General features: G+C 41.7%; 1 protein-coding gene and 1 long non-coding RNA gene across 31 annotated transcripts in view; both read left to right on the top strand.

The window, feature by feature from the left end:
• MYBPC1 (myosin binding protein C1) overlaps positions 1–7,705 on the top strand; it is an 85,755-nt gene extending 78,050 nt beyond the window's left edge. For 8 of the 30 annotated variants that reach the window (XM_051845800.2, XM_051845806.2, XM_070052756.1 and 5 more), the window contains 4 exons: positions 2,749–2,935; positions 4,860–4,918; positions 6,291–6,333; positions 7,438–7,705. In XM_051845800.2, the coding sequence (XP_051701760.2) occupies positions 2,749–2,935; positions 4,860–4,918; positions 6,291–6,296 (252 nt within the window). In that variant the 3' untranslated portion in view covers positions 6,297–6,333; positions 7,438–7,705. Of the gene's footprint in view, positions 1–2,748; positions 2,936–4,859; positions 4,928–6,290; positions 6,334–7,437 lie in introns of all 30 variants that reach the window. The other 22 variants (XM_051845805.2, XM_070052762.1, XM_070052759.1 and 19 more) reach the window with 3 other exon arrangements.
• Positions 7,706–17,542: 9,837 nt separating this feature from the next.
• On the top strand, positions 17,543–21,903 carry LOC138844420 (uncharacterized). The gene is made up of 2 exons (XR_011380229.1): positions 17,543–21,294; positions 21,617–21,903. It is a non-coding gene; the product is annotated as an uncharacterized lncRNA (long non-coding RNA).
• Positions 21,904–22,919: the final 1,016 nt, after the last annotated feature.

Below are 22,919 nucleotides of genomic sequence, written 5' to 3' on the forward strand. Positions count from 1 at the left end.
AAAGGACTTGGGCCATCTTCTACTGCTTTCCCAGGCCATAGCAGAGAGCTAGATTGGAAGTGGAGCAGCTAGGACTCGAACTGACGCCCCTATGGGATGCTGGCGCTTCAGGCAGCTACTTTACCTGCTCACCACAGTGCTGTCCCCCCCATCTCCCTTGCATAATGGACAATGGTATTTTTTAAAAGAATTGAGGTGAGAAGTAACGAGATATAATTAATATTGGTTGCTTCACCTGGAAAATTACATGACAATGTTGGTTCAAGAGTTCTGTAATAGATTAAACAGGAATTATCCTCTAAGGCAAGGCAGAATATAAAATATGCTTTTAAAAATGATTTGTTTACTTACTTGAAAGGCAGAGTGACGGGACTGGGGACGGGGAGTGAAAGAGAGAGAAAGATCATCCATCCACTGTTCACTACCCAAATGACCACAATGGCTGGTGCTGGGCCAGGCTGAAGGCAAGAACCAGGAACTCCACCCTAGTCTCTCACATGGATGGTAGGGATCTAAGTACTTGGGCCATCTTCTGCTGCCTTACCAGGCACATTAGCAAGGAGTTGGACTGGAAGTAGAGAACCCGGGATTTGAACCAGCATTCCAACATGGGATGCCAGCGTTACAAAAGGCAGCTTAACATTCTGGGTCACAATACTGGCCTCATAAAATGTGCTTTAATGTGGGCACAGAGGGCTTAGAAGGGAGAGATTGCATCTAATAAAAGAGGTCTAGAAAACTTTTAAGGTTTTATGTTGTTGGCATTTCATGTTGTTGAATAAATGAATTTGCCAATTGAGATACATATCCATGAGCAACACTGAGGGAAATTCCCTTAGAATTTTGAAAAGTTGCAAACAGTGGTATTTTTTTCAGTATATACTTTGAACATAAATAAGGACATCAAAGGGAGAAGCCAGACTGAGGATGGCAGGAAGATGGTGTTAATGTTTAACTGGAAGTGATGTTGGTCCATCCCAGGGGAAAGGATAAGTTTTCAGATGGAGAAGTTCACAGCGCTTGGGAGAAAAGGCCAGGCTGTTATTCTCAATCTAGGAGTCCCAGACACAAAGGCGCGACTTTCCACACCTTGAAGCCAAAGCCCTAGAAAGGAATATCATTGAACAAAGAGGGTGAAAAGCCAAGGACCAAGGTGTGAGCTTCAGGGAACACTCCCATTTGAAAGGAGAAAGAAGGAAGAAGACTGTGTGAAGAAGACAGAAAAGCTGCCATCTTTGGGTTCCGAGAAAGACAAAATAATAGAGGAGGTAGACTAGTGAACGTGGAGGGTATATAGTTACAGGAGAAGGGCCGGTGGTGTAGTTCAGAGGCCAAGGAGAATGGAATCCAGTTCCTAGGAGAGTGAGGTCATGATTTACCTTTAATTATAAGACTCATTCCCTCCTGATGATTAACAGAGAGGTCAGAGGCGAGATTAAGTAATAGGGAGGCATATGTAGCCCATAAAGAATTAGGAAAGATTGTTAGGAAAAGAAGTGGAAAAAACAGATAGATGGTCATGACACTTCTTGGGGACTTTCTAAAAGACACTCAGGGTGGTGCTGTGGCGCAGCAGGTAATGCCCTGGCCTGAAACACCAGCATCCCATAGGGGCACCAGTTCTAGTCCCGGCTGCCCCTCTTCCGATCCAGCTCTCTGCTATGGCTTGGAAAAGCAGTAGAGAATGGCCCAAGTCCTTGGGCCCTTGCACCTGTGTGGGAGACCCAGAGGAAGCTCCTGGCTCCTGGCTTCAGATCAGCGCAGCTCCAGCCATTGCAGCCATCTTGGGAGTGAACCAGCGGTTGGAAGACCTACCTCTCTCTCTGTCTCTACCTCTCTCTCTAACCCTTTCAAATAAATAAAATAAATGTTAAAAAAAAAAAAGACGCTCAGCAATATACAGGCTCTAGGATATGTTAACAGCATGGACCTACAGGCTTTTTTTTATTTTGAAAATAATTAATTGACAAATATTGTATAGGTTTGATATATGCAACATGATGACACATATATGTTGTGTACTGAACAATTTAATTAACATATCCATCACCACCCATGCTGTACCTTAGCTGCTGGGAACTTGTGACTTTTTTTTTTTTTTGACAGGCAGAGTGGACAGTGAGAGAGAGAGACAGAGAGAAAGGTCTTCCTTTGCCATTGGTTCACCCTCCAATGGCCACCGCGGCCGCGCTGGCTGGCGCACCGCGCTGATCTGATGGCAGGAGCCAGGTGCTTCTCCTGGTCTCCCATGGGGTGCAGGGCCCAAGCACTTTGGCCATCCTCCACTGCACTCCCTGGCCACAGCAGAGAGCTGGCCTGGAAGAGGGGCAACCGGGACAGAATCCGGCGCCCCGACCGGGACTAGAACCTGGTGTGCCGGCACCGCAAGGCGGAGGATTAGCCTAGTGAGCCGCAGCGCCGGCCCGAACTTGTGACTTTATAATTGAACATTTGTACCTGTGTAGATCAAATTGAAATGCAACTGACTCCTTTTGGGAATTTTGCCCTGAAACTGTCCCCTGAACAAATCTGGCTTTCTTCTTCAGAACTGCTCTTCAGAATTGCTTTCTTGCCAAGTGCTAAGTGGAGTTCAATTTGACACAAACAGTGCTCAAGTCGATGTCTATTCTTCATAGATGTGCTTTCTTTCCAAGCCACGCTTTAAAATTCCGTGGCTGGCTTTGGCAGTCTATTAATATGCCAAGTACAGACACGTTTTGACCTAACTTTCTTCAATCCTAACTGCAGCCCAAAATAACCTGGATGAAAAACAAAGTTGCCATTGTGGATGATCCAAGATACAGGATGTTCAGCAACCAGGGGGTCTGTACTCTGGAGATTCGCAAGCCTAGTCCCTATGATGGGGGCACGTATTGCTGCAAAGCAGTCAATGACCTTGGGACAGTGGAGATCGAATGCAAACTGGAGGTGAAAGGTATGCCCTGTAAGATCTTGTGTGTAGACCGAAGTTAAAGAAAATCATTTCATTATTGCTCTTCATGCAAAAATCTGAGCCATTTGGCAAACGCTCTGAGTAGGATGGTGCAGGGAGAAGGGAGTTAGTCAGGCAAGCAAGGAGAGAAGACATCATCACATTCTGTGTTTACTCTGCTTTATTTGTTGAGGACTGCTTGATTATTTATCATATATTATATGATATTATATATTTATCTTATACAACATATTTCTGTTTCTTGATATTCTCATTAACTAAAGGAATATTAATTTCAGTGTAATGTTAGTTTGTGTATAGCATAGTGAGAATGTATCAAGTCAAGGGACTATTAAAATAGTCTGTGATATAGTCCATCTATAAACAGAGCCTAGTGCAAAAACTCATCTAAAGAAATGGTAATTAAGGGATTTACACCTTTAAATTAATTTACTATTCTATGTATATGTGTATGTTTGCTAATTTAGTGTTTCATATTATACATATAGAATACAACATAGCATATATTATATATAGGTTTTATGACAGATTCTATGTAGGGTATAGAATATATTCTATGTTACATTTAGCATTATAACCAGTTGCTTTAAAAAACTCCGGAGAATTTTCACTTATAGGAATACATTTCATTTATATTAGTTTTCAGAGGTGTGGGAACTAATGTAGCCCACAAGATTTTTATGGTAGAAAAGTCTCCGTATAATGTGCTATCTTATTTTTATATTCACTGACTATAATTTTATATTGAAGTTTTTTGACAATCTGAGCATATTTTGGAATACCCTGAAAACTCCTATAGCGAGTGTTTATGATGAAATAATAGATGACATAATCCTAATATGTTTTCTTTCATTCTTAACTGTATATTTTTATTCTGTGATAACCATAGTCTTTATTTTTCCTTCCTCCTTATTATGAAGAAATCATGATATAAAAGTCAGAAAAATGACTTTGTAAATATTTATTGTAGAAAAATCATAGTAGATGCTTAGGGTATTGACATTTTTAAGTCTTTTAGTCTTGAATCTATGGTAAATATAGTAGAGAAACTTTTTCAACAAAATAGCTTCATCTTGTAACTTTTTGAAACTGGTATTTTTTTCTTTTATTATTTCTGTCTCCAGACATATAGTATGGTAGATTCACAATTGCATGATAGGAAAAACTTTTACTTTTTTTCATCACAAATATGAAGTAACATTCTTAGAAAATTTCAAATGTTTATTATTGAGATGGTCCTTACAAATGTGAAAATTATTTTGAGCTTTAAATAATTAAGATAGTAATTGTAAATAATCTGGTTCCTAAACTCCTAGCCTTATTAGTTACAAGGTATTGTTGATTTTTATATTTCAATAATCCACAAAAAACAAATGAAGCAGACGGAAGATCTCTCTCTCTCTCTCTCTCTCTCTCTGTCTCTCTCACTTTCTCTCTCTGTGTCTTTGTAATTCTGCCTTCCAATGAAATTATTTTTAAAATATGAAAACAAATTAAAACAACCAACAAGTACCACTTATTTATGCTATGAAATTATCTGAATGTTGCTTAGGGTATGAAAGGATGCTTTCACAAAAGGATCAATAGTTGTTGAGGCCCTCCATAAGAACAAATAATGCTATGTATATAGATAATGTGTTGTTTTTAGTAGTTGCATGGTAAATTGTGGAATAATTGAATTTGATAATGAGAATAATGTATTCTGGCCCATACGTTAATAATAAGATGTCAACTGTGATACATTGTTAAAAGCTCTTGGTCCTAATAGTAAAGGTGAGATTGTTCATCATCAGGTTGTTATCTGATAATAAGTAACTTGAATCAAGTTAAGCTGTGAAAAAAAAAAAAAGGTAAGAATGTCAACTGAGAATAAATAAACACTGGTACAAATATTCTAATTCTGCAGTGATATATCAAGGAGTAAATACCCCTGGACAACCAGTCTTCCTGGCGGGGCAGCAACAGGTTTAAAAAGTTCATATCCCACTGGATATTTCTACTTTCCGTTCCATTCCTCTTACATGAAAACGCACTTTGCATGTAAAGCTTGACTTTTTCAATTGCTTTTAATTGTATTTTTTTTAGCAGCTCATGGCATACGCAGTTTATGCCATGAACAAGGAAGGCCAAATTATTCAAGGATATTAAGTAAGGTAGAAACTAGCTAGTGTCTGAAAACTGAATTCTGTACCACATGTGCCCAGACATCAAGCCAGAAAGCTACATTTGACGATGACTTTCATTTTATAAAATAAGACTTCAAACTTGAAAATTGATGACATTTAATATTTTCATTTTTCAAATGTAGAAAGGTATGCTCTTAAGGTTGTTGCAGCATAGTTTCCTTAGATTCATGATTAAAATTCTTTCATGATATAATTAAGAAAATTGAAATTTTAAACATACTAAGTTATAAGAAAAAAACAGTTCTGGATATTTTTGATGGATACAGAATGTAAAAACAGATCAATATTTAGAAACTTCCATATTTAAAATTTTCCAATTATAAATCATCCATAGATATCTGTAACTCATTGGACATTTTCAAGGGAACCAATTATTTTCTGTTTAGGAAATTAAAAGGGAAGAAAATTCAGACCCCATTGCAAGATATATTAAATAATAAATGAATCCTATGTTTTCCCCCATTTAGAAGAGCAAATTAAGAGTTCTTTGGGGCTGGAGAAGCAATTTGATGTAAACTCTAATGATGTAAATGGGTTTACAGTGTTTTCTTTCTGAACTTCCAATGATAATGTCAGCTTTTGAGAGGAAAAAATTAGGATTCTTTCTTTAAAGTTTTGTAGGTTATATAGTCACTTTGTAGCCTAAGTTTAAATTTTATGTTTATTTACACCAGTTCTGGATAAATTTTATAGAATATCCTAGTCTAATATGTATACTTGATAATTTTGCCTTTTGGAATTTCAACATATATATATGTACACTAACACTTTGTCTATTGTCAAAGTTTTTCTTTTGTTGAAAAACACAATATATATATGTTGTAGGATGTCTTTTTTTTTTTTTCAAGCTAATAGTTTGGAAGCTCTTACCATAAATATTCAGACTGGCTTTGCCACCTACTCCAGCAAAGTGGTTGTGCATATTAATAAATGTTTTACATATTAATGTTCCTTTTGAAGTGACTGGATCCCTATCCTTCATTCCATGTGCTTCTATTTTCCTACATCTTTCACATGACTAAGGATTAATGAAATCGTCTCATCATAATCATGGCCATAATTTTATCCAACAAGTACTCAACTTTGGTGTTAGCACTTTATTAATGCTTACAACTTCTCTCTCTCTCTCTCTCTTTCTTTCTTTCCCTTAGTTGTAGCACAGTAAGGATTTTTGAATGTATATTGTCATCTAAGGTAAGCTTTCATATGGTTTTGGCATATGAAGCTTATGACTCTCATAAGCCATACCAAGCCTGTGGAGTATGGCATGATTTTCATTATGTAATCCAATGAAAATAGACTCTTTAAAATTGCTAACTTTGTAGTTTTAATTTGTATTTCAATATCTTAAAATTAACAGCTAGTGCTTATTCATCACAACAGTCTCCTATTGACATGAAGCAAGTTGTTGAATGTGATAGAGCATGAATCAAAGCATTAATGTAGATGAAAATGAATGATACCCAAGCATTCTGAATTCTTTGCATCAAGGAATGGACGTGTACATAGTGGCATCATTTCTACCAATATGTGACTTGAGTTTTTTCTTAAAAAAGGAGAATGACTTTCTCAAATTTGCATTAAAGAAGTTTTAAGAATGTTCAAATGGCATGCTGTTTTGTCTGGACGTGAATTTTAGCAAGTAGTGAAGCATTTTACTAGAAGACCATGAATTTCTGTAGTTCATGGTTCTCTCTTGAAGAGTACTTTCATTTCCAAATATAATTCAGAAACTCGGAAAGGTAGGTATGAAATCTTAGTAGGGATTTCTCTCACCTTCAGAAGGTATTGGACAGCTCTTATATTTTTCAAAAATTTTTTTCAGTCTCTGCACTAGTTAAAGGGAGCAGTGTTCTCTTCTCCAGTGTGCTTTAATCAGAACTTTCTGTGCTTAATTAAAAAGAACATTAACAAACTAGAAACAGATCTTCCTGCTGACCCATAACATGGTATGCACTGATTCTGCCATTAGTCAGAACATTTCAGTCATTATCTATAGAGGAGTCACAAAGCCTCTTAAAGTGCAATACTTCCCAACCATGTAGGAATTTAAATTACTTTTGGACAATAGTAAAAAACTACTGTGGGTCTGCCGGGAACTTGCTTTTCTTCCTAGACGCCAAGTGCTTTCTAAATGTACTAAACCCAAGAGAAGATTTCCAGGCGGGGACTGAATGAATCTTTGTAGCTAATGGGAGCATAATTAGTCGCATTTCCAGGCAGCTAGTCAAGAAGTATTATTTCAGAGACTTTTCCTTTGGAGTTTTGACTTCTCCCTTTCCTTTCTGTCCTCTCTAGGTGGGCTCTCCTTCTGCAGGCTCCTCTTGCAAGGTGTGCCTCCAAACATAATAGATTCCTATTTGCGAGATTTACAATCAAGCAATCCTGAGGAATACTGAGGGCCGGGGCCATTGCCTCTTTGTACTCCGCTGTTGTGAAATCTGGTTGAAATGAGAAAGCGTTTTCTGTTTTCCCACCAGGCCCCCAAGTGTGGTCATTTTCTTTCCTCCCACTGTTGAAAAAAAATGCACGGATTGCTTAATTAAAAATTGCAAATGAAATCTCACTTGAAGTCAACACTTTGGTCATTGTTGTCTGTTGTTGGTCACTGTACTTTTCAAAAATGCAAGCTATAGACTAAGTTATATTTTAATTTAAAATAGTAGGTTGGAAATGCTTTGTTTTTCCTAGGATAAAAAGCATACTATAATATACCATGTTAGAATCCTGAAAATCTGTCATTCTCTTGATCCAATAGCCTTCTCTAAGCAAAGCAGTTGTTTATTTCACACAGGCCTACCTAACACCAGTTCTCTGTCCTTTTCCCATTTGAATTTAGTAAAGGATTTCTTAAAGCCTAACTTTCAAACAAAGGAGAAAGGGAAATGTAGCCAGTGAATGGTGCAGTGGATCAGAAGTGTTTATGATGAAATGATGCCATGTTCATTTATGTGTCTGGGGTCATGTACTCAGACACAGAACTAAAGACAAAAGGCTGGGAGCCACGAAGCTACCAAACTCAACTCTTAGCTCCTTCTTGTCAGTGACAGGGCATCCTGGCCAAAGCCACCAGAACTCGCTCCCAAGGAGCTAGTTATAGTGAGGGAGGGCGTTTGCAGATTACAGGGGAGTTACAGATTTTGGGTTTGCTGTTGGAATTTGATGGAAACCTTGTGAAATACCTAGTTACTGGGGCAGTTATTTGTGTGAGCCACTCATCATTTCAGCACCTCTCTTCACTCTTGGTGTAAGATTTCACTTAAAAGGGAAGTTGAAGTTGCTCAATCCATCTTCCTTCCTTCGTTTTTGGTCTTCTGTTCCCAGGGTTGAATATATTGTGACTAGGAAGGTGGGTCCATAGGATCTTGGGATGGCGTTTAAAAATATCTGTTCTGGCTGGCGCCGTGGCTCACTTGGCTAATCCTCCACCTGCGGCGCCGGCACCCCGAGGTTCTAGTCCCGGTTGCTCCTCTTCCAGTCCAGCTCTCTGCTGTGGCCTGGGAAGGCAGTGGAGGATGGCCCAAGTGCTTGGGCCCTGCACCCGCATGGGAGACCAGGAGGAAGCACCTGGCTCCTGGCTTTGGATCAACACAGCGCGCTGGCCATAGTGGTCATTTGGGGGCTGAACCAACGGGAGGAAGACCTTTCTCTCTGCCTCTCTCTCTCACTGTCTAACTCTGCCTGTTTAAAAAAAAAATCTGTTCTGCTTCCTTTCTAGATCAGAGCTGGGAGGTTGTGATGGTGGCCATGGCTCTAGGTTGATGTGGATGTTCCAGGTAGTTGCAGTACATTTGGGAACAGCAAAAGAAAGGCTGCTGTGTGCACAAACCATGGCGGCTTCCTCTTTCTTTTCTGATTAGTTGATGACCTTAACTTTCTTTAAAAAAAAAAAAATTATTTATTTGAAAGGCAGAGTTACAGAGAGGCAGAGACAGGGAGAGAGAGAGAGAAAAGAGAGAGGTCTTCCATCTGCTGCTCACTCCCCAGATGTCCACAATGGCCGGAGCTGCACCAATCTGAAGCCAGGAGCTTCCTCCAGGTCTCCCCAACAGGTGCAAGGGCCCAAGGACTTGGGCCATCTTCTGCTGCTTTCCCAGACCATAGCAGAGAGCTGGATCAGAAGTGGAGCAGCCGGAACTTGAACTGGTGCCTATATGGGATGCTGGCACTGCAGGCGGCAGCTTAACTCGCTATGCCACAGCGTCGGCCCCAGCATTCATTTTTTAATTGAATCCCAAAACATTCTATTCAGTTCAATTAATGAGTGCCTGATGTGTGTAGGAGGAAGGATTCAGCTTGAAACTCAATGAACAAGCCATTCATGCCTCCAGGGAAGGCGTAATATGTAAGACTAGTACCTAAAGGGAGCCATATACAACAGGACAGGAGGCAGGGAGAAGGGAGCTCTATGTGGATTCAGATTTAGATAATGTAATTTAGGTACTTGTCATTGTTGCCTAGCAACAACTCCTCCTTCCCCTAGCTCCCTCCCGCACCATTGGAAAAACATCAGATTCTGCATCTTCTGAGGCTTTTATTGCAGGCCTGTAAGGATATAGGCAGTAAACACCAACACCCATATCTCTCTCTCCATTTAGAAAGGGGTTGGGAGTTTACAGAGTTAAGTGTAAATGGGGCATAACTGGGAGAAGCTAAGAGATGGAACAAACCAAGTGATGGAACACGATAGGTGCACAGGACAGGGTAGAGAAAGCCCTTTGCGCGTGCACAGTACCGAGTCATGCTTTTACAGCAGTTGCCTGTTCAAAGATGGCTGCTGAAACTTGGGCGGAGCTGTGTCGTCATCCTGAGAGCAATGAATTGTAAGGGCCTTCTCTGTCAGTTTGATTGCTCTGCAAATTTTACAATTTTGATTGTAGCTGGTTCCACCTAGTTTAATCAGGAAGCCTAAAAACAACAGCTCAGCAGACTTTTAGCAAAGAGAACTATTATGGGATGGCTAGTTTTTATGCAACAGGCAGGTTATTGGCTATTATGGGCTGTTAGTATGTTAGTAGGGAAGATTGCTGCTAAGCAAGCAGTGGGAGATCCTTTACTGTCTAAGGCTTCATTGTTGTCAATGTGTGTATCATACAAGGCTGGCAGACAGGACATGCTATATAGCCTCATTTTTTAAATCCAATTACATGACTCTGAGCACCACATCAACTAGGGAGATTGAGAAATTTTCTGTCCTTGGGGATCCTACCTCAGCTTTAGATTCTGGGGTCAATTGGACTCTTTCCTGGTGGCCAAAAAGCGGAAAGAAGAAAAGACCTCTGGTCTACACTGGTGACTGCACTGAAGCTGCGGTCCTACCCACAGTGGTCCATCAAAGACAGGAGACTCGAAACTTCCCTGACACCTGTGGCCTGGGGTCTTTCAGCTTCTAAGGCCATAATTTGGCTGTTGTATTAGGTTCTCCAGAGATACAGGATAAATAGAGACAGGAGGGAGTGAGAGAGAGCATGGTGGGAGGGGGGCAGGTTTAAGAAATGTATTACAAGGTATTGATCATGCAGTTATGGAGGCTGAGAAGTCGCATGATCTGCCACCTTCAAGGAGGAGACCTGACAGACCAGCAATGTAATCGGAGGTCTGAAAGCCAGAGAGCCAACAGTATGTACTCCAGTCTGGGTCTGTACACCAAGAACCAGGAGTGCCAAGGGCCATCAATGGACTGGATGATGCCCTGACACCCATGCCCACTGGAGAAAACCATGTGCTGGACTCAGTCTACTAAGTTAAATACTAACCTCATTTGAAACAGTCTCACAGACATACCCAGAAATAACATTTATCCAGTTCTCTGAGCATCCCGTGGCCCACTCAGGTTGATGCATAAAATTAACTGCCATAGCTATTCACCAACTACATTTAAAGCTATGCTTTATGGGGACATTGGGCAGTTACACTGTTCGGTATCAGACTTGAGTGAGAAGGGCCTCCACACTTTCAAGAACTTTATCCTGGCCCTTTTCTTCCAGCCATCTCTGTCTCCACAAGAGAGGGAGTACATAGATCCAAGGGAATGGGCTTACTTGGAACCCTGATCACACTGCTCCTTCTCATATACTGCACCCACTTTTAGGGCCTTTCCCCATAGGTGCAGTCACCCCAAGGAAGCACCAAGTATATCCCTAAGGAAGCACCAAAGTGGCCAGTATATGTCCCTGAGGGCCCAAGGGGTGTCCTAGAAGCACATATGTGCCAGGGGTTTGAGGAATGGAGGATGAAACTAGAGCTTGGGCACAAGGCTGAGGCATATACACGTGTGCATCTAAGAGCCCTCATAGTGTGGTGCAGGGAGGAGCCAGGATGCTCAGAGCAGGGAGAACAGAGACTGGCAGTGAGCCATGACATTCTGGCAAGTATCAAGGAAGAATCTGATAATTCTTCATTGAAACCTGACTTCTGAATAATGGAGGATACAACTAGCTTGTTAACCATCTGTCAACTTGATTTATATAACTTCTAAATATTTATTCATATGGGCTCTAAAAGTTCAAGGTCAGCCAGCACCCAAACACCTTTGTTTTCCCTGTACCTCCTCCTCCCTTTTCTAGCCAACGTCACTCCTCACTTTCTCCTCTCCACTCACCAAGCTGGAGGCCTGACCCTCTATCTCCTTCTTCACTCAAGTTCTCCTGCTTAGAATTCTAGAAATACAAATTTGGCTTCTCTTAAGAGTAGGAGCAAAGTAAGGATTAATAAGACCATACAGTCTTCTTACCAACTCTGCCCATACTGTTAATCGATTCTAAATTAAACTCTATGTTTGTTGTATTTCTTTATTTTAGTGGGGTCACTTAATTATCATCCTTACACCAAAGATTTAAGTTACTGCTACATGCAGGTTTTTATAAAATCCTTTATGATTAAACTTTGATAACTTAGAATGGATTAGAGAAATAAACCTGTTAATGAAACAACCAGTTCTCCTGATTCTAAGGGCTGTCATCGCCTTCTTAAAGTCACCTGATCATCTCTCTCTCTCCCCAAATGCACTGGCCTGAGCAAACTCTGGCCTAGCTGAATACTTTTTTTCTATCTGGAGTAGATTACCAGAACCAAAATACCAGGGAGGTGATAGGGGCAGTTAAACACTCACGGGGGGAGACCTAGGGGTGACTTGGGAGGCACTGGCTGACTCAAATTAAAATCATTAAAGAAAAAACCCTTGCCCTGAAGTGTACAATCAACCATACCCGCTTGTTTCCCTAAGTAACAGCTTTAGAACGAGTTTCTGATCTTTATAGATAAGCACTTACACGGCTACCCACATGCAAGAGATTCACTCCTTCCACTCCCATGGAAGAAAAACTCAACCCACACTTTCATTCTACTCTTCACGCCCAGGAAAACATCTTAAAGAAATTAACAGTCAATTTTTTAAAAACTTGACTTAAAATTATTTAAGTTAATTTAAAAAAATGCCTAAGAGTTACCAGCTAGGCTGTGGCGGAGAAGAGCCAGTCTACAGACTTTGGAAGGCATCTTTCTTGGACAGTTGTAACAGGGCTATTGGAAGACAGCCATGTTTCAAAATAAACTAACGCTGGTTTCAAGTCATGTGGCCGTGTGGAAAGTTCCAGGTACTAAAGAGCCAAATAAGTATTCCCTGAAGCCTGTAGGGTGAAGTGCCATTAGGTTGGTCATCCCAGCCCACGCCTGGGTGTCCACTGGAGGGCTTCATGAATTTAGTTTCCATTCTTGGATTTGTTATCAGAGAGCAGGGCCTCCTCGGATACACATTCCTGCTATTGTGACCGTGAATTTACTTTCTGAGAAAGAGAACGGTTATTAGACATTATAGGCCTATAAGGAGAAAGGGGCAGGTCCAAATCAATCCAATTCAGAAAGATTTGAGAATTTACGGAGCTGGGGTAATTGGACTGGAATGGGGTGAAAGAAAGCAACAGAACATGATAGATGCAGAGAAAAGGGGTGCTGTAAGTCCTATGAACGTGCTCCTTGACAAATCATGTTTGTCAATACATCATATGTTCAAAGATGGCTCTGAAATGTCATCAGAGTAACATTATAAGGAAACTCACTCACCAGTCTGAGTAAGTCAGCACAGGCTCCAGCTAAAAGCTTGGCTCAACCAGTTCTGTCCAGTTTTATCAGGGACCCTGGAAAGACCGATCAGCAGGTTTTTCTTTTTTTTTTTTTTTCGCAAAGAAAGCTATTATGATATTGAAGTTACTGTGTTGGCAAATGGCTGTTATGAACTCATGGTGGGTTAGGGAGACTCAGAAAGCTTGTTGTTAAGCAAGGGGAAGAGAGATTCTTTATTATCCACAGTTTCACATCAGGAGGAACCAACAAGCTGAATGAACTTGGCATAGCAATTGGTGGTTACCATTAGGAGACAGGGCCTCTATGTGAAGATGACTTTTACGCACTTCATGATGATTCATAGTCAGGGCTCAGTCGACTTTAGCTAGGAGTAGAAGTAGGAGGAGTTCATGGGGGAGACAAGTTGTTCGTTGGGTCTTTCTGTGTTTGTTCTGCCAATGACAAGCTTGGACTCTGGCCCAAACTCTGCCTTTAGTAACTCACTCCCTTAAGGACAGGCTGGGAGTGTGTGACAAGAGAGGGCTTGGTGAAGGCCAAGACCAACAAGCAGCATTAAGCAGGAGGGAGGAGGGAGGACAGATTAACACACTATTATTTGCTCAGAGGGAAGGGCAGTCAAGAGCAGCCAGAGAAAGGAAGCCAGTCAAGAAACTAAAGAAAGAGGAAATAGCAAAGAGAAAACCAACAGCAAAAAGAGCTCCTATTTATCTGCTTCATAAGCATTAGCTCGGTGACAGTTTCTTAACCCTTCCATCACTGCTCAGTTCCTCTTGGCAAAAGAAAAGAAAACCACGGGGAGAAGGCAAGAGAGCCTGAGGCACCTGCCAAAGCATCCCCACATGCTTGGTTATGACTGTGACCCATGGTTGTATTTTATTCCATGATATACAAATTTATTTTGACATAAAAATAATTTTTGCTCCAAGATCTTCAAATGGAAATTTGTTTCTCCAAGCATATTGTCAGGAAGTTAAAGGTTTCCTGGTCTGGGGAGCATGGTATTTCTTAGAAAATCTTCAGCACCCAGAGCAGGTATTTGGCCTACTGGTTAAGACAGTTAAGGGGCTGGCGCTGTGGCATAACAGGTAAAGCTGCCGCCATCAGGTGGTGCCGGCATCCCATATGAGCGCCGGTTCGAGTCCGGCTGCTCCTCTTCTGATCCAGCTCTCTGCTATGGCCTGGGAAAGCAGTAGAAAATGGCCCAAATCCTTGGGCCCCTGCACCCACGTGGGAGACCTGGAAGAAGCTCCTGGCTTTGGATCAGCACAGCTCCAGCTGTTGCAGCCAATTGGAGGGTGAACCAGCAGATGGAATATCTATCTTTCTGCCTCTCCTTCTCTCTCTGTGTAACTCTTTCAAATGAATAAATACATCTTTTTTTTTTTTTTTAAAGACATCAGTTAAGATGTCCGTGTCCCATATCAGAGTACCTAGGTTCAATACACAGTACAGGTATTGAACCAGGCTCTGGCTCCTGACTCCAACTTCTTACTAATGCTGGCCTGGAAGGCAGTATGGGAAACCTGAACTGAGTACCTGGCTCCTGGCTTCAGTTTCAGTCAGGGGCATTGCAGGCATTTGGGGAGGGAACCAGAGGATTGGAGTGCTCTCTCTCCGTGACTCACATGTTCTCTCTCTCTCTCTCTCTCTCTCCCGAACACCCCTCTGCCTCTCAAATAAATTTTTTTTACATCTTTAAAAATGTGTGTTTTTTTTTTTTAAATCAGGTGTGTACAAAAGTGTTTCGTAGTTTTTAAGTCTCAAGACAAATACCCCCAACCCTCCACCCACAGCCCACCCTGCTGTGATGGTATTTCTGGTAACCCACCCATTTTTCCCTTACAGGAAGTTAACAGCTCAGAATAGACCTCCTACAGTAAGTATCATCACTAACAGACTGTTTAGGATAGAGACCGAGAGAAGCTAACAAGCACGGTTCTTTCTCAGTGAGGTTAGTGAAAATCCCTACAACGGCAGTAGACTTCCAGCAGACACCACAACAAAGCACCGTCAATTGCTGAAAGCTGAAAAATAGGTATTATTTTCAATAGTATTTCATTTTCTATTGGAAAAGTCTTTAAATTACATTAAATAAGTCTCTTTCCCCCCCACCACCAAAGAAACAGCCTAGTTTTTATGCCGATGCCTATCAACAGTAGGTGATGGCAAGCAGCCAAGGACGGGAGCAGCACAGTGCAATGATTGCTATCCTAGAACTCAGCGTAGCGCCTAAGTTGTCCACTGTGCCCCACGTGATTATATACAGCAGCATGGTTGAAATAACCGAGTAGAGGGTGACACATCCACCACTTCCACTTAGGTGATGAAAGCAGGTTTATGAGGGTAGATCAGTCCAACAAAGCAGTAACTACCACCAGGACAAAGGAGACATTAATGCTCCCCTATCCCTATGCTGCAAGACTGTTGATTGTTGATCTGTATTGCCACAGTGCAAACAGAACGCGTGACAGAAAATGCTGACACTACAGAAAAGTCACACTGGGGAAGAAACTTTATCAGGAAATACTTCAGGTTGCCTTCTTCCCAGTGGAATCAGTTGGCTGATGATATTTATTTTAAAACAAGTACTAAATGGAAATGCAAATTTTTTAAAATCAAACGACCTCTACCCTGGAATTGAAATTCCTTGAACTAGAAAAAGTAATTAATACATCATAAAAACCAACACCTCCACCAAAGACAGAGAAGCAAACCTCAAGTACATTGTAGATAGTATATAGTTGGTATAAAACATCTTTTTTAAATATATAATATTTTAAATTATCTATCTCTTCCTTTCTCTGAAAAGAAGAGCCTCAAGAAAATTTGAGTCCTGCTGATCTTTCTCGTCCTTTAGTTGCCCCCTGAGTCCTTTCTTCCTTCTACCCATCCCCCTTCCAGTCGGGGCTCTAGGGGCTGGCTCACAGTGGTGCCCCCAACCCAAGACTTCCATGACTGTGCGCTTCAGTCCTTCGTTATTCAAAATGTGATTTCATGGCCAGCAGCTTCGGTCACCCAGGAGCTGTTCAGAAATGAAACTCTCTCAGGCCCTGCCCCAGAGCCACAAAGTTGGCATCTGCATTTTAACAAGATCCCTGGTGACTTTTGTGCTTATTTATGTTTAGGAGCCTGAGCTCCAACCCTCTTTCCATCTAGTTCTTTGTGTGGATTAAAAACAAAATATTTTAAATTTATTTGCAAATCATAGAGAGGGAGAGGAGGCAGAGTGGGAGATTTATTCCATCCACTTGTTCACTCCCCAAATGCCTGCAACAAGGGTTGCACCATGCTGAAGCCAAGAGCCAGGAATTGAATCTGGGTCCCCCGAGTGGATGGAAAGAACGTAAGTACTTGAGCCATCGCCTGCTACACTTTAGGGTGCACATTAGCAAGAAGCTGGAATCAGAAGCAGAGCTAGGGCTTGAATCCAGGACTTGAACCCAGGTACTACAGTGTGGGATGTGGGTATCCCAAGCAGTAGCTTAACCACAGTGCCAAATCCTGCCCCTTGCATGGGTATTTATTTGTGGCCATTCTCTCTCAGCTGTTCCAGAGGAAGAGCATTCCAATCAAGTATCTGCTCACAAGTTATTCCTGATAATGACCTAACCTAAATGTGTGACTTAACCTGTTACTCCTAAAAGTTCTAACCCCCAGGCAGGATTAACTCGTGGGATTTCAGGCAACCCAGCTTGCTGAAAAAGGAATTTTTGATGAAGGGGTTTTCCTCTAGTGCTCCTCAAATCATACCATGGAAAACACATTAAAACATTAGGATGCAAACTCATTAAAGGATAATAAATAAAGATGATTCGAGGATATACACAAGACTGAGGCATAAGAACTGTGTCTCTGAGGGAAACCAGCTTCCTTAACCTGAAATTGCAAAAGCAATTTCAGATAGAAAATATAATTACAACATCTCAGGGGTTCTATTATGAAATTTTGTTTTCTGATTTTGTCCAGCAACTAAAACATTTCTAAAGAGGAGAGTAAAGGTTTTAGTCAATCTATTGTGGAACATATTGCATATCTACCTACGTATTTTGTAAGCTACTATAGTCCCATTAAATTTGGACTGCAGAATCTCAAAGTACAAAACTGTAAAAACATAAATTAAATCAAAGTAAATGAAATAAAAGTGAGACTCTACACTACAGAGCCAAGGTAATCATAGTTACTCCAGTTTGTAGGTCTGAAGTACAGAATTCTCAACACTTAGCACAGGTACCTTGACTCCTTGAATTGCACTATACTGCAAGTGCATCCAGGTTCTTGATTACAACCTGTGCCTTTTTTTAAACCAAGGTAAGTCAGTGGGTTTTTTTTCTTTTGCTTGTTTATTTTATTTATTTGAGAGAGAGAGAGAGAGAGAGAGAGACATGGAGAGTGTTCCCATGTGCTGGTTCACTACCCAGATGGCTGCAGCTACCAGGTTTGGGCCAGGCTGAACACAGAAGCTAGAAACTCAATCCAAAACTTCCCATGTGGGTGGCAGGGACCAAGTATTTAAGCCATTATCTGCTGTCTCTCAGGGTTGCATTAGCAAGCAGCTGGAGTCAGGAGCCAGAGCCAAGACATAGACCCAGAAACTGTGATACAAGAAGAGAGTGTCCCAGGCAATATCTTAATCACAGTGCCAAATTCCCACCCCAGTCAGAGTCCTTTTTTTTTTTTTTTAAAGGATTTATTTATTATTTGAAAGGCAGAGCTAGAGTGAGAGAGAAAGAGAAAGAAAGAAAGAGAGATCTTCCATCCTCTGGTTCATTCCCCAAAATGGTGGCAACAGCTGGGGTCGGGCCAGGCTGAAGCCAGGAGCGTGGAGCTCCTTCTTGGTCTCCCACATGGGTGGCAGGGGCCCCAGCTCTCAGGCCATCTTCTGCTGCCCTCCCAAGTACATTGCAGGGGGCTGGATCTGAAGTGCAGCAGCCAGGACTTGAACCGGTGCTCCCATTTGGGATGCCAGCATGGCAGGCAGAAGCTTAGCCTGCTGCACCACAATGCCTGCTCACAGTCAGTGGGTTTTGAAGTGGTTTATTTCACCATAGCTATATGTAATATGGCTACATGAGACTGTGCAACATTTTGTGGAAAGTTAGCTTAGATGTAGAGGATGTTGAGGAAGGCTTGAAATATGAGAGAAAGTTACACCAAAGAACCAGCAGTAAGACCAAGAGCCTAAAGTAAGATGTCCTTCTCCTTTGGGAAAGGAACTCAGTTTACCTGAACAATCAAATAAAAATTGATGTATGCCTATAAGTATGGATTTGTTAGATGTTATCAGAAGGGGAGGCTAGGTAAAGGATCATAGTGCTCTCTTTGCACTATTTTTGCAACTTCCTCTAAGTCTGTAATTATTTCAAAATAAAAAATTTTAAAAATGATGGCTGCTTACTGGGAACGAAGCATTGAGGAACACACTCAGTGCAGGGATTCTATCCTGGGACTCGTTGAGCTTGGTGCACAGGCAGGTCAACACATAAATAACTGATCAAAGTTAGACTGAGTTACAAGGCACAAAGTGTGGCAGTAGGAGGGATTCCATTGCAGGAATCTGAGTAGTCGCCTTAAAGAAGGTGGATTTTTTTTTTTTTTAGATTATGTTATTTATTGGAAAGGGAAAGTTAAAGAGAGAGACAAACAGAGAGAGAAAGAGAGAGAGGTCTTCCATCTTCTGGTTTACTCCCAGAAAGGCTGCAATGGCTGGGGCTGGGTCAGGCTGAAGTGAGGAGCCAGGAGATTCTTTTAGGTCTCCCCTATGGGTACAGGGGCCCAAACACTTGGGCCACCTTCCACCGCTTTCCCAGGCACATTAGCAGGGACCTGGCTCAGAAGTGAACAGCAGGGACTCACTGGTGCCCATGCAGGATGATGGTGCTGCAGGAGGCAGTTTAACCTGCTACAACACATTATCAGCCCCAGAAGGCGGAATGTTTTGAGGTGATAAGGGTTGGAGAGTACTCTCTCAAGAAGGAACAAATGAGGGAGAGCTCAAGGACCCATGGAGAATGGGAATTGGTCTTCTCTGAGGATAAAGAGGTTTGGAAGGTAAGACTACTAGGGTAGGTTAGGTGTTTAAGTGCCAAGCAAGGGAGGTTGGACTTTGTATTTAAACAGAGAAGACACAATGATCTTAGTATATTTAGGACAATAATTATTTATGTAATATTTAGAATGGATTGGAATGGCACAAAACCTATATGATATATAGAAACTTATCCATCTAAGTTGTCTAATACATATAATTTAGTAGGTGGCATTTGGTAGTGGTTACGAGCGTAGGTGCAAGAATCCGACTGCATGCACTCCAATGCTGGCTTTACCATTATCCTAGATGTAGTAGGCAAATTATCGAACCTTGCTATACCCCCAATTTCCTCATCTATAAGATGGGGAAAATAATGGTAACCCCAATTTCTCAGCATTTTTATTCAGTTAAATAACTTCTGATGCTTGGAACAGTGCTTGGCATATGATAAGAATGCATAAATGTGAGCTACCATGTTCACTTAGGAAAAGGAAAATTTGTATACATCCGTCACTCTGCAATAAACCATGATAATGAAAGGACTCATTATACAAGCGGTGAAATAATAGGAAATCTCTAACCTACTTTTCTTTGATAGTGGAATATATTATATGTAGTCAGGTAATGGGATAGCTATGCCTTAATATATTTTGAATTATAATGCCACATAACAATATCATAGGCCATAGCAGACCACATATATGATAGTTGTCCCATAAGACTATACTGCCCAGAGGAGGGAGTTATAGCACAGTGGCTTAAGCTACCACTTGGGATACCTGCATCCCACAGTGCAATGGCTGAGTTCCAGTCCTGCACTTCCAATCCAACTTCCTGCTGTCACATACCCCTAATGCAGCAAGTGATGGCCCAAAAACTTTGAGTCCCTGCCATCCATGTGGAAGACCCGCATGGAATTTCAACTCCTGACACCAGCCTAGCCCAGCTCTGGCTGTTGAAGGGATTTGGTGAGTGAACCATCAGACAGAAGATCTTTCTCTTTCTGTTGCTCTGCCTTTCAAATAACCATAAGTAGATATACTTTAAAAAGATTATATTCCCAGTGATGTCAAAACCATCTTATTTTGTGGGATATTTGCACAGTGACAAAACTGCCTAGTGACATATTTCAGAACATACAGTCAGTCATACCCAATGCACTGCTGTAATTGGCTATTTCCCCAAATTCACCAAAAAGGCACAGGGGAAAAAAATCAGCTTAGAATATGATGAATATTAAAGAAAATGGTCCTTCTTAGCTTTATTACTTTCATTACTTTTAAACTACTATTTCCTATTTGCAAAATAAGATGCAAATATTTATGCCACACATGTTCATAAAGTGAACACATTACTATGGACCCAGCTTAGAAACTGTGGTTGAGGCTGGCACTGTGGCTCACTAAAAGCTAAATCCTCCACCTGCGGCACTGGCACTCTGGGTTCTAGTCCTGGTTGGGGTGCCGGTTCTGTCCTGGTTGCTCCTCTTCCAGTCCAGCTCTCTGCTGTGGCCCGGGAGTGCAGTGGAGGATGGCCCAAGTGCTTGGGCCCTGCACCAGCATGGGAGGCCAGGAGGAAGCACCTGGCTCCTGCCTTCGGATCCGCGCAGCGTGTCAGCCGTAGTGGCCATTTGGGAAGTGAACCAACTGAAGGAAGACCTTTCTCTCTCTCTCTCTCTCATGTCTAACTCTGCCTGTCAAAAAACAAAACAAAACAAAACAAAACTTGTGGTTGAGAAAGCTTGATGGCTCTCTCATCTCATTCTTCCACTTCTCAATAGTGGTAGAAATTTTAGCGGGCAAGCAGGTGATCTCACTTGTAGCTGGGCCCAGCCAGTGTGATGAAGCAGAAGTAATGCGCACCATCTAGGTCACAGCTTTCAAAGAAAGGGTCACAGCATCCCTTTGGTTTTCCCCCTTCCAGTTGCTTGGGAGTTGTGCCCAGTCATTTTGACCTTAGTGGCAGACTAATAACATGGGAGAAATCGGTGTCCCTGATAACAAAGAACTGCTGTGGCAGCCCTGGATTATCTACCCAGATATTAGGTGAGTAGAAAATAAACTTCTATCTTGTTCAGGTTGCAGTAGTTTACCTTACCATAGCTTAAGACAATCACCAATACCTTTGAGTCCTCCTGTGTGTTCCTCTGCAATCTCATCTTCCTAACTTTTCATCAGGAGTTATCACTATCTAGAATTGTATAACAATGTTTTTCCTTTTATTCTCTGCTTTACCACACATGTTCCTAAATGCAGTGTCCTGCATGTTTTCAACCTCTATGCAAATAAATTCATACTGGGTGTATTTTCTCTGTTCTCTGTGACCACGGACTGAATAGTGTCCCTTCCCCCACTGTTTCATACACAGAAGCAGTGTGATAGGTAGAGCCCTTGTGATGGGATTAGTGTCCTTCTAAGAGGTACCAGAGAGCTTCGGTCCTTCTTCTTGCTGACCCCCAGCCATGTGAAGATATAAAGAAAAGCGGCGGCAGGATCTACAAGCCAGGAAGAGATCCCTTACTGGGAAGCCAGATCACCTTTCACCTTGGACTTTCCAACCTCCAGAACCCTAAGATTTCTGTTGCTCGGAGCTACTTAGCCCAGGGTATTTTGTTATGAAAGCTCAACCTAATACACCTGCTTTTTTTCACTCAACATTGTGCTTGTGAAATTCATTCATGTTAATATGTGTAGCTAGGGACTGGGTTGTGGCGTAGCACGTAAAGCCACCACCTGCAGTGCTGGCATCCCATACAGGCACTGGTTCGAGGCCCAGCTGCTCCACTTCCAATCCAGGTCCCTAGTTTATGGTCAGGGAAAGCAGTGGAAGATGGCCCGAGTCTTTGGACCCCTGCACCTGTGTGGGAGACCCAGAAGAAGCTCCTGGCTCCTGGCTTTGGATTGGCCCAGCTTGGGCCATTGTGGCCATTTGGGGAGTGAACCAGCAAATGGAAGACCTCTCTCTCTCTCTCTCTGCCTCTACCTCTCTGTGACTCTGCCTTTCAAATAAATAAATCTTAAAATAAAAATTTTAAAATATGTAGCTAGAGCACATTAACTCCTCACTACTAGATTCAACTTGGATTATAAGTTAAATTACATGAAAATATCACAGTTTACTTGCCCATTCATGGTGGATATTTAGGTTACTTTCAGCTTTTTGTTATCATATCTACAAAGGTGCTATGAATACTATTATTGTATCCCTTAGGATACAATGTGCAAGAATTTTTCTAGATACTCTCCTGGCTGTGTTTCCCAGATAATAAGATTGTTTTACAAATTGCCGAACCCTCTATTTCTCCCTTGTTAACACTCGTGCTTAGGTAGGCCCTGCGATGAAATTCTGGCCACTGAGATAAACAAATGTGTCTGGGATTTAGGGAAAGTCCGCTGAGTGGTAGCCATCACTTTCCTAGCCTCTGCCTCTTTGCTGCTCTTTAAAATGCAAACAGATGGCTGGAACCCTAGCTGATATTCTGAATCATGAAATGACGTAGTAGACACAAACCAAAGATGTTAGACTAGAAAGACAGAGGGCTTCCTGGTGACCACGTTACTGCCATACCACCCTGTACTGTGAGTTATAGACTTCTTTTATGAGAGACAAATGTGTTTCTATTTTGATTACATTACCATGGTTTAGGTTTTTGCTATAGGTATTTCAACAT

The sequence above is a fragment of the Oryctolagus cuniculus genome, chromosome 11 (assembly GCF_964237555.1).
Source record: "Oryctolagus cuniculus chromosome 11, mOryCun1.1, whole genome shotgun sequence".
NCBI lineage: Eukaryota > Metazoa > Chordata > Mammalia > Lagomorpha > Leporidae > Oryctolagus > Oryctolagus cuniculus.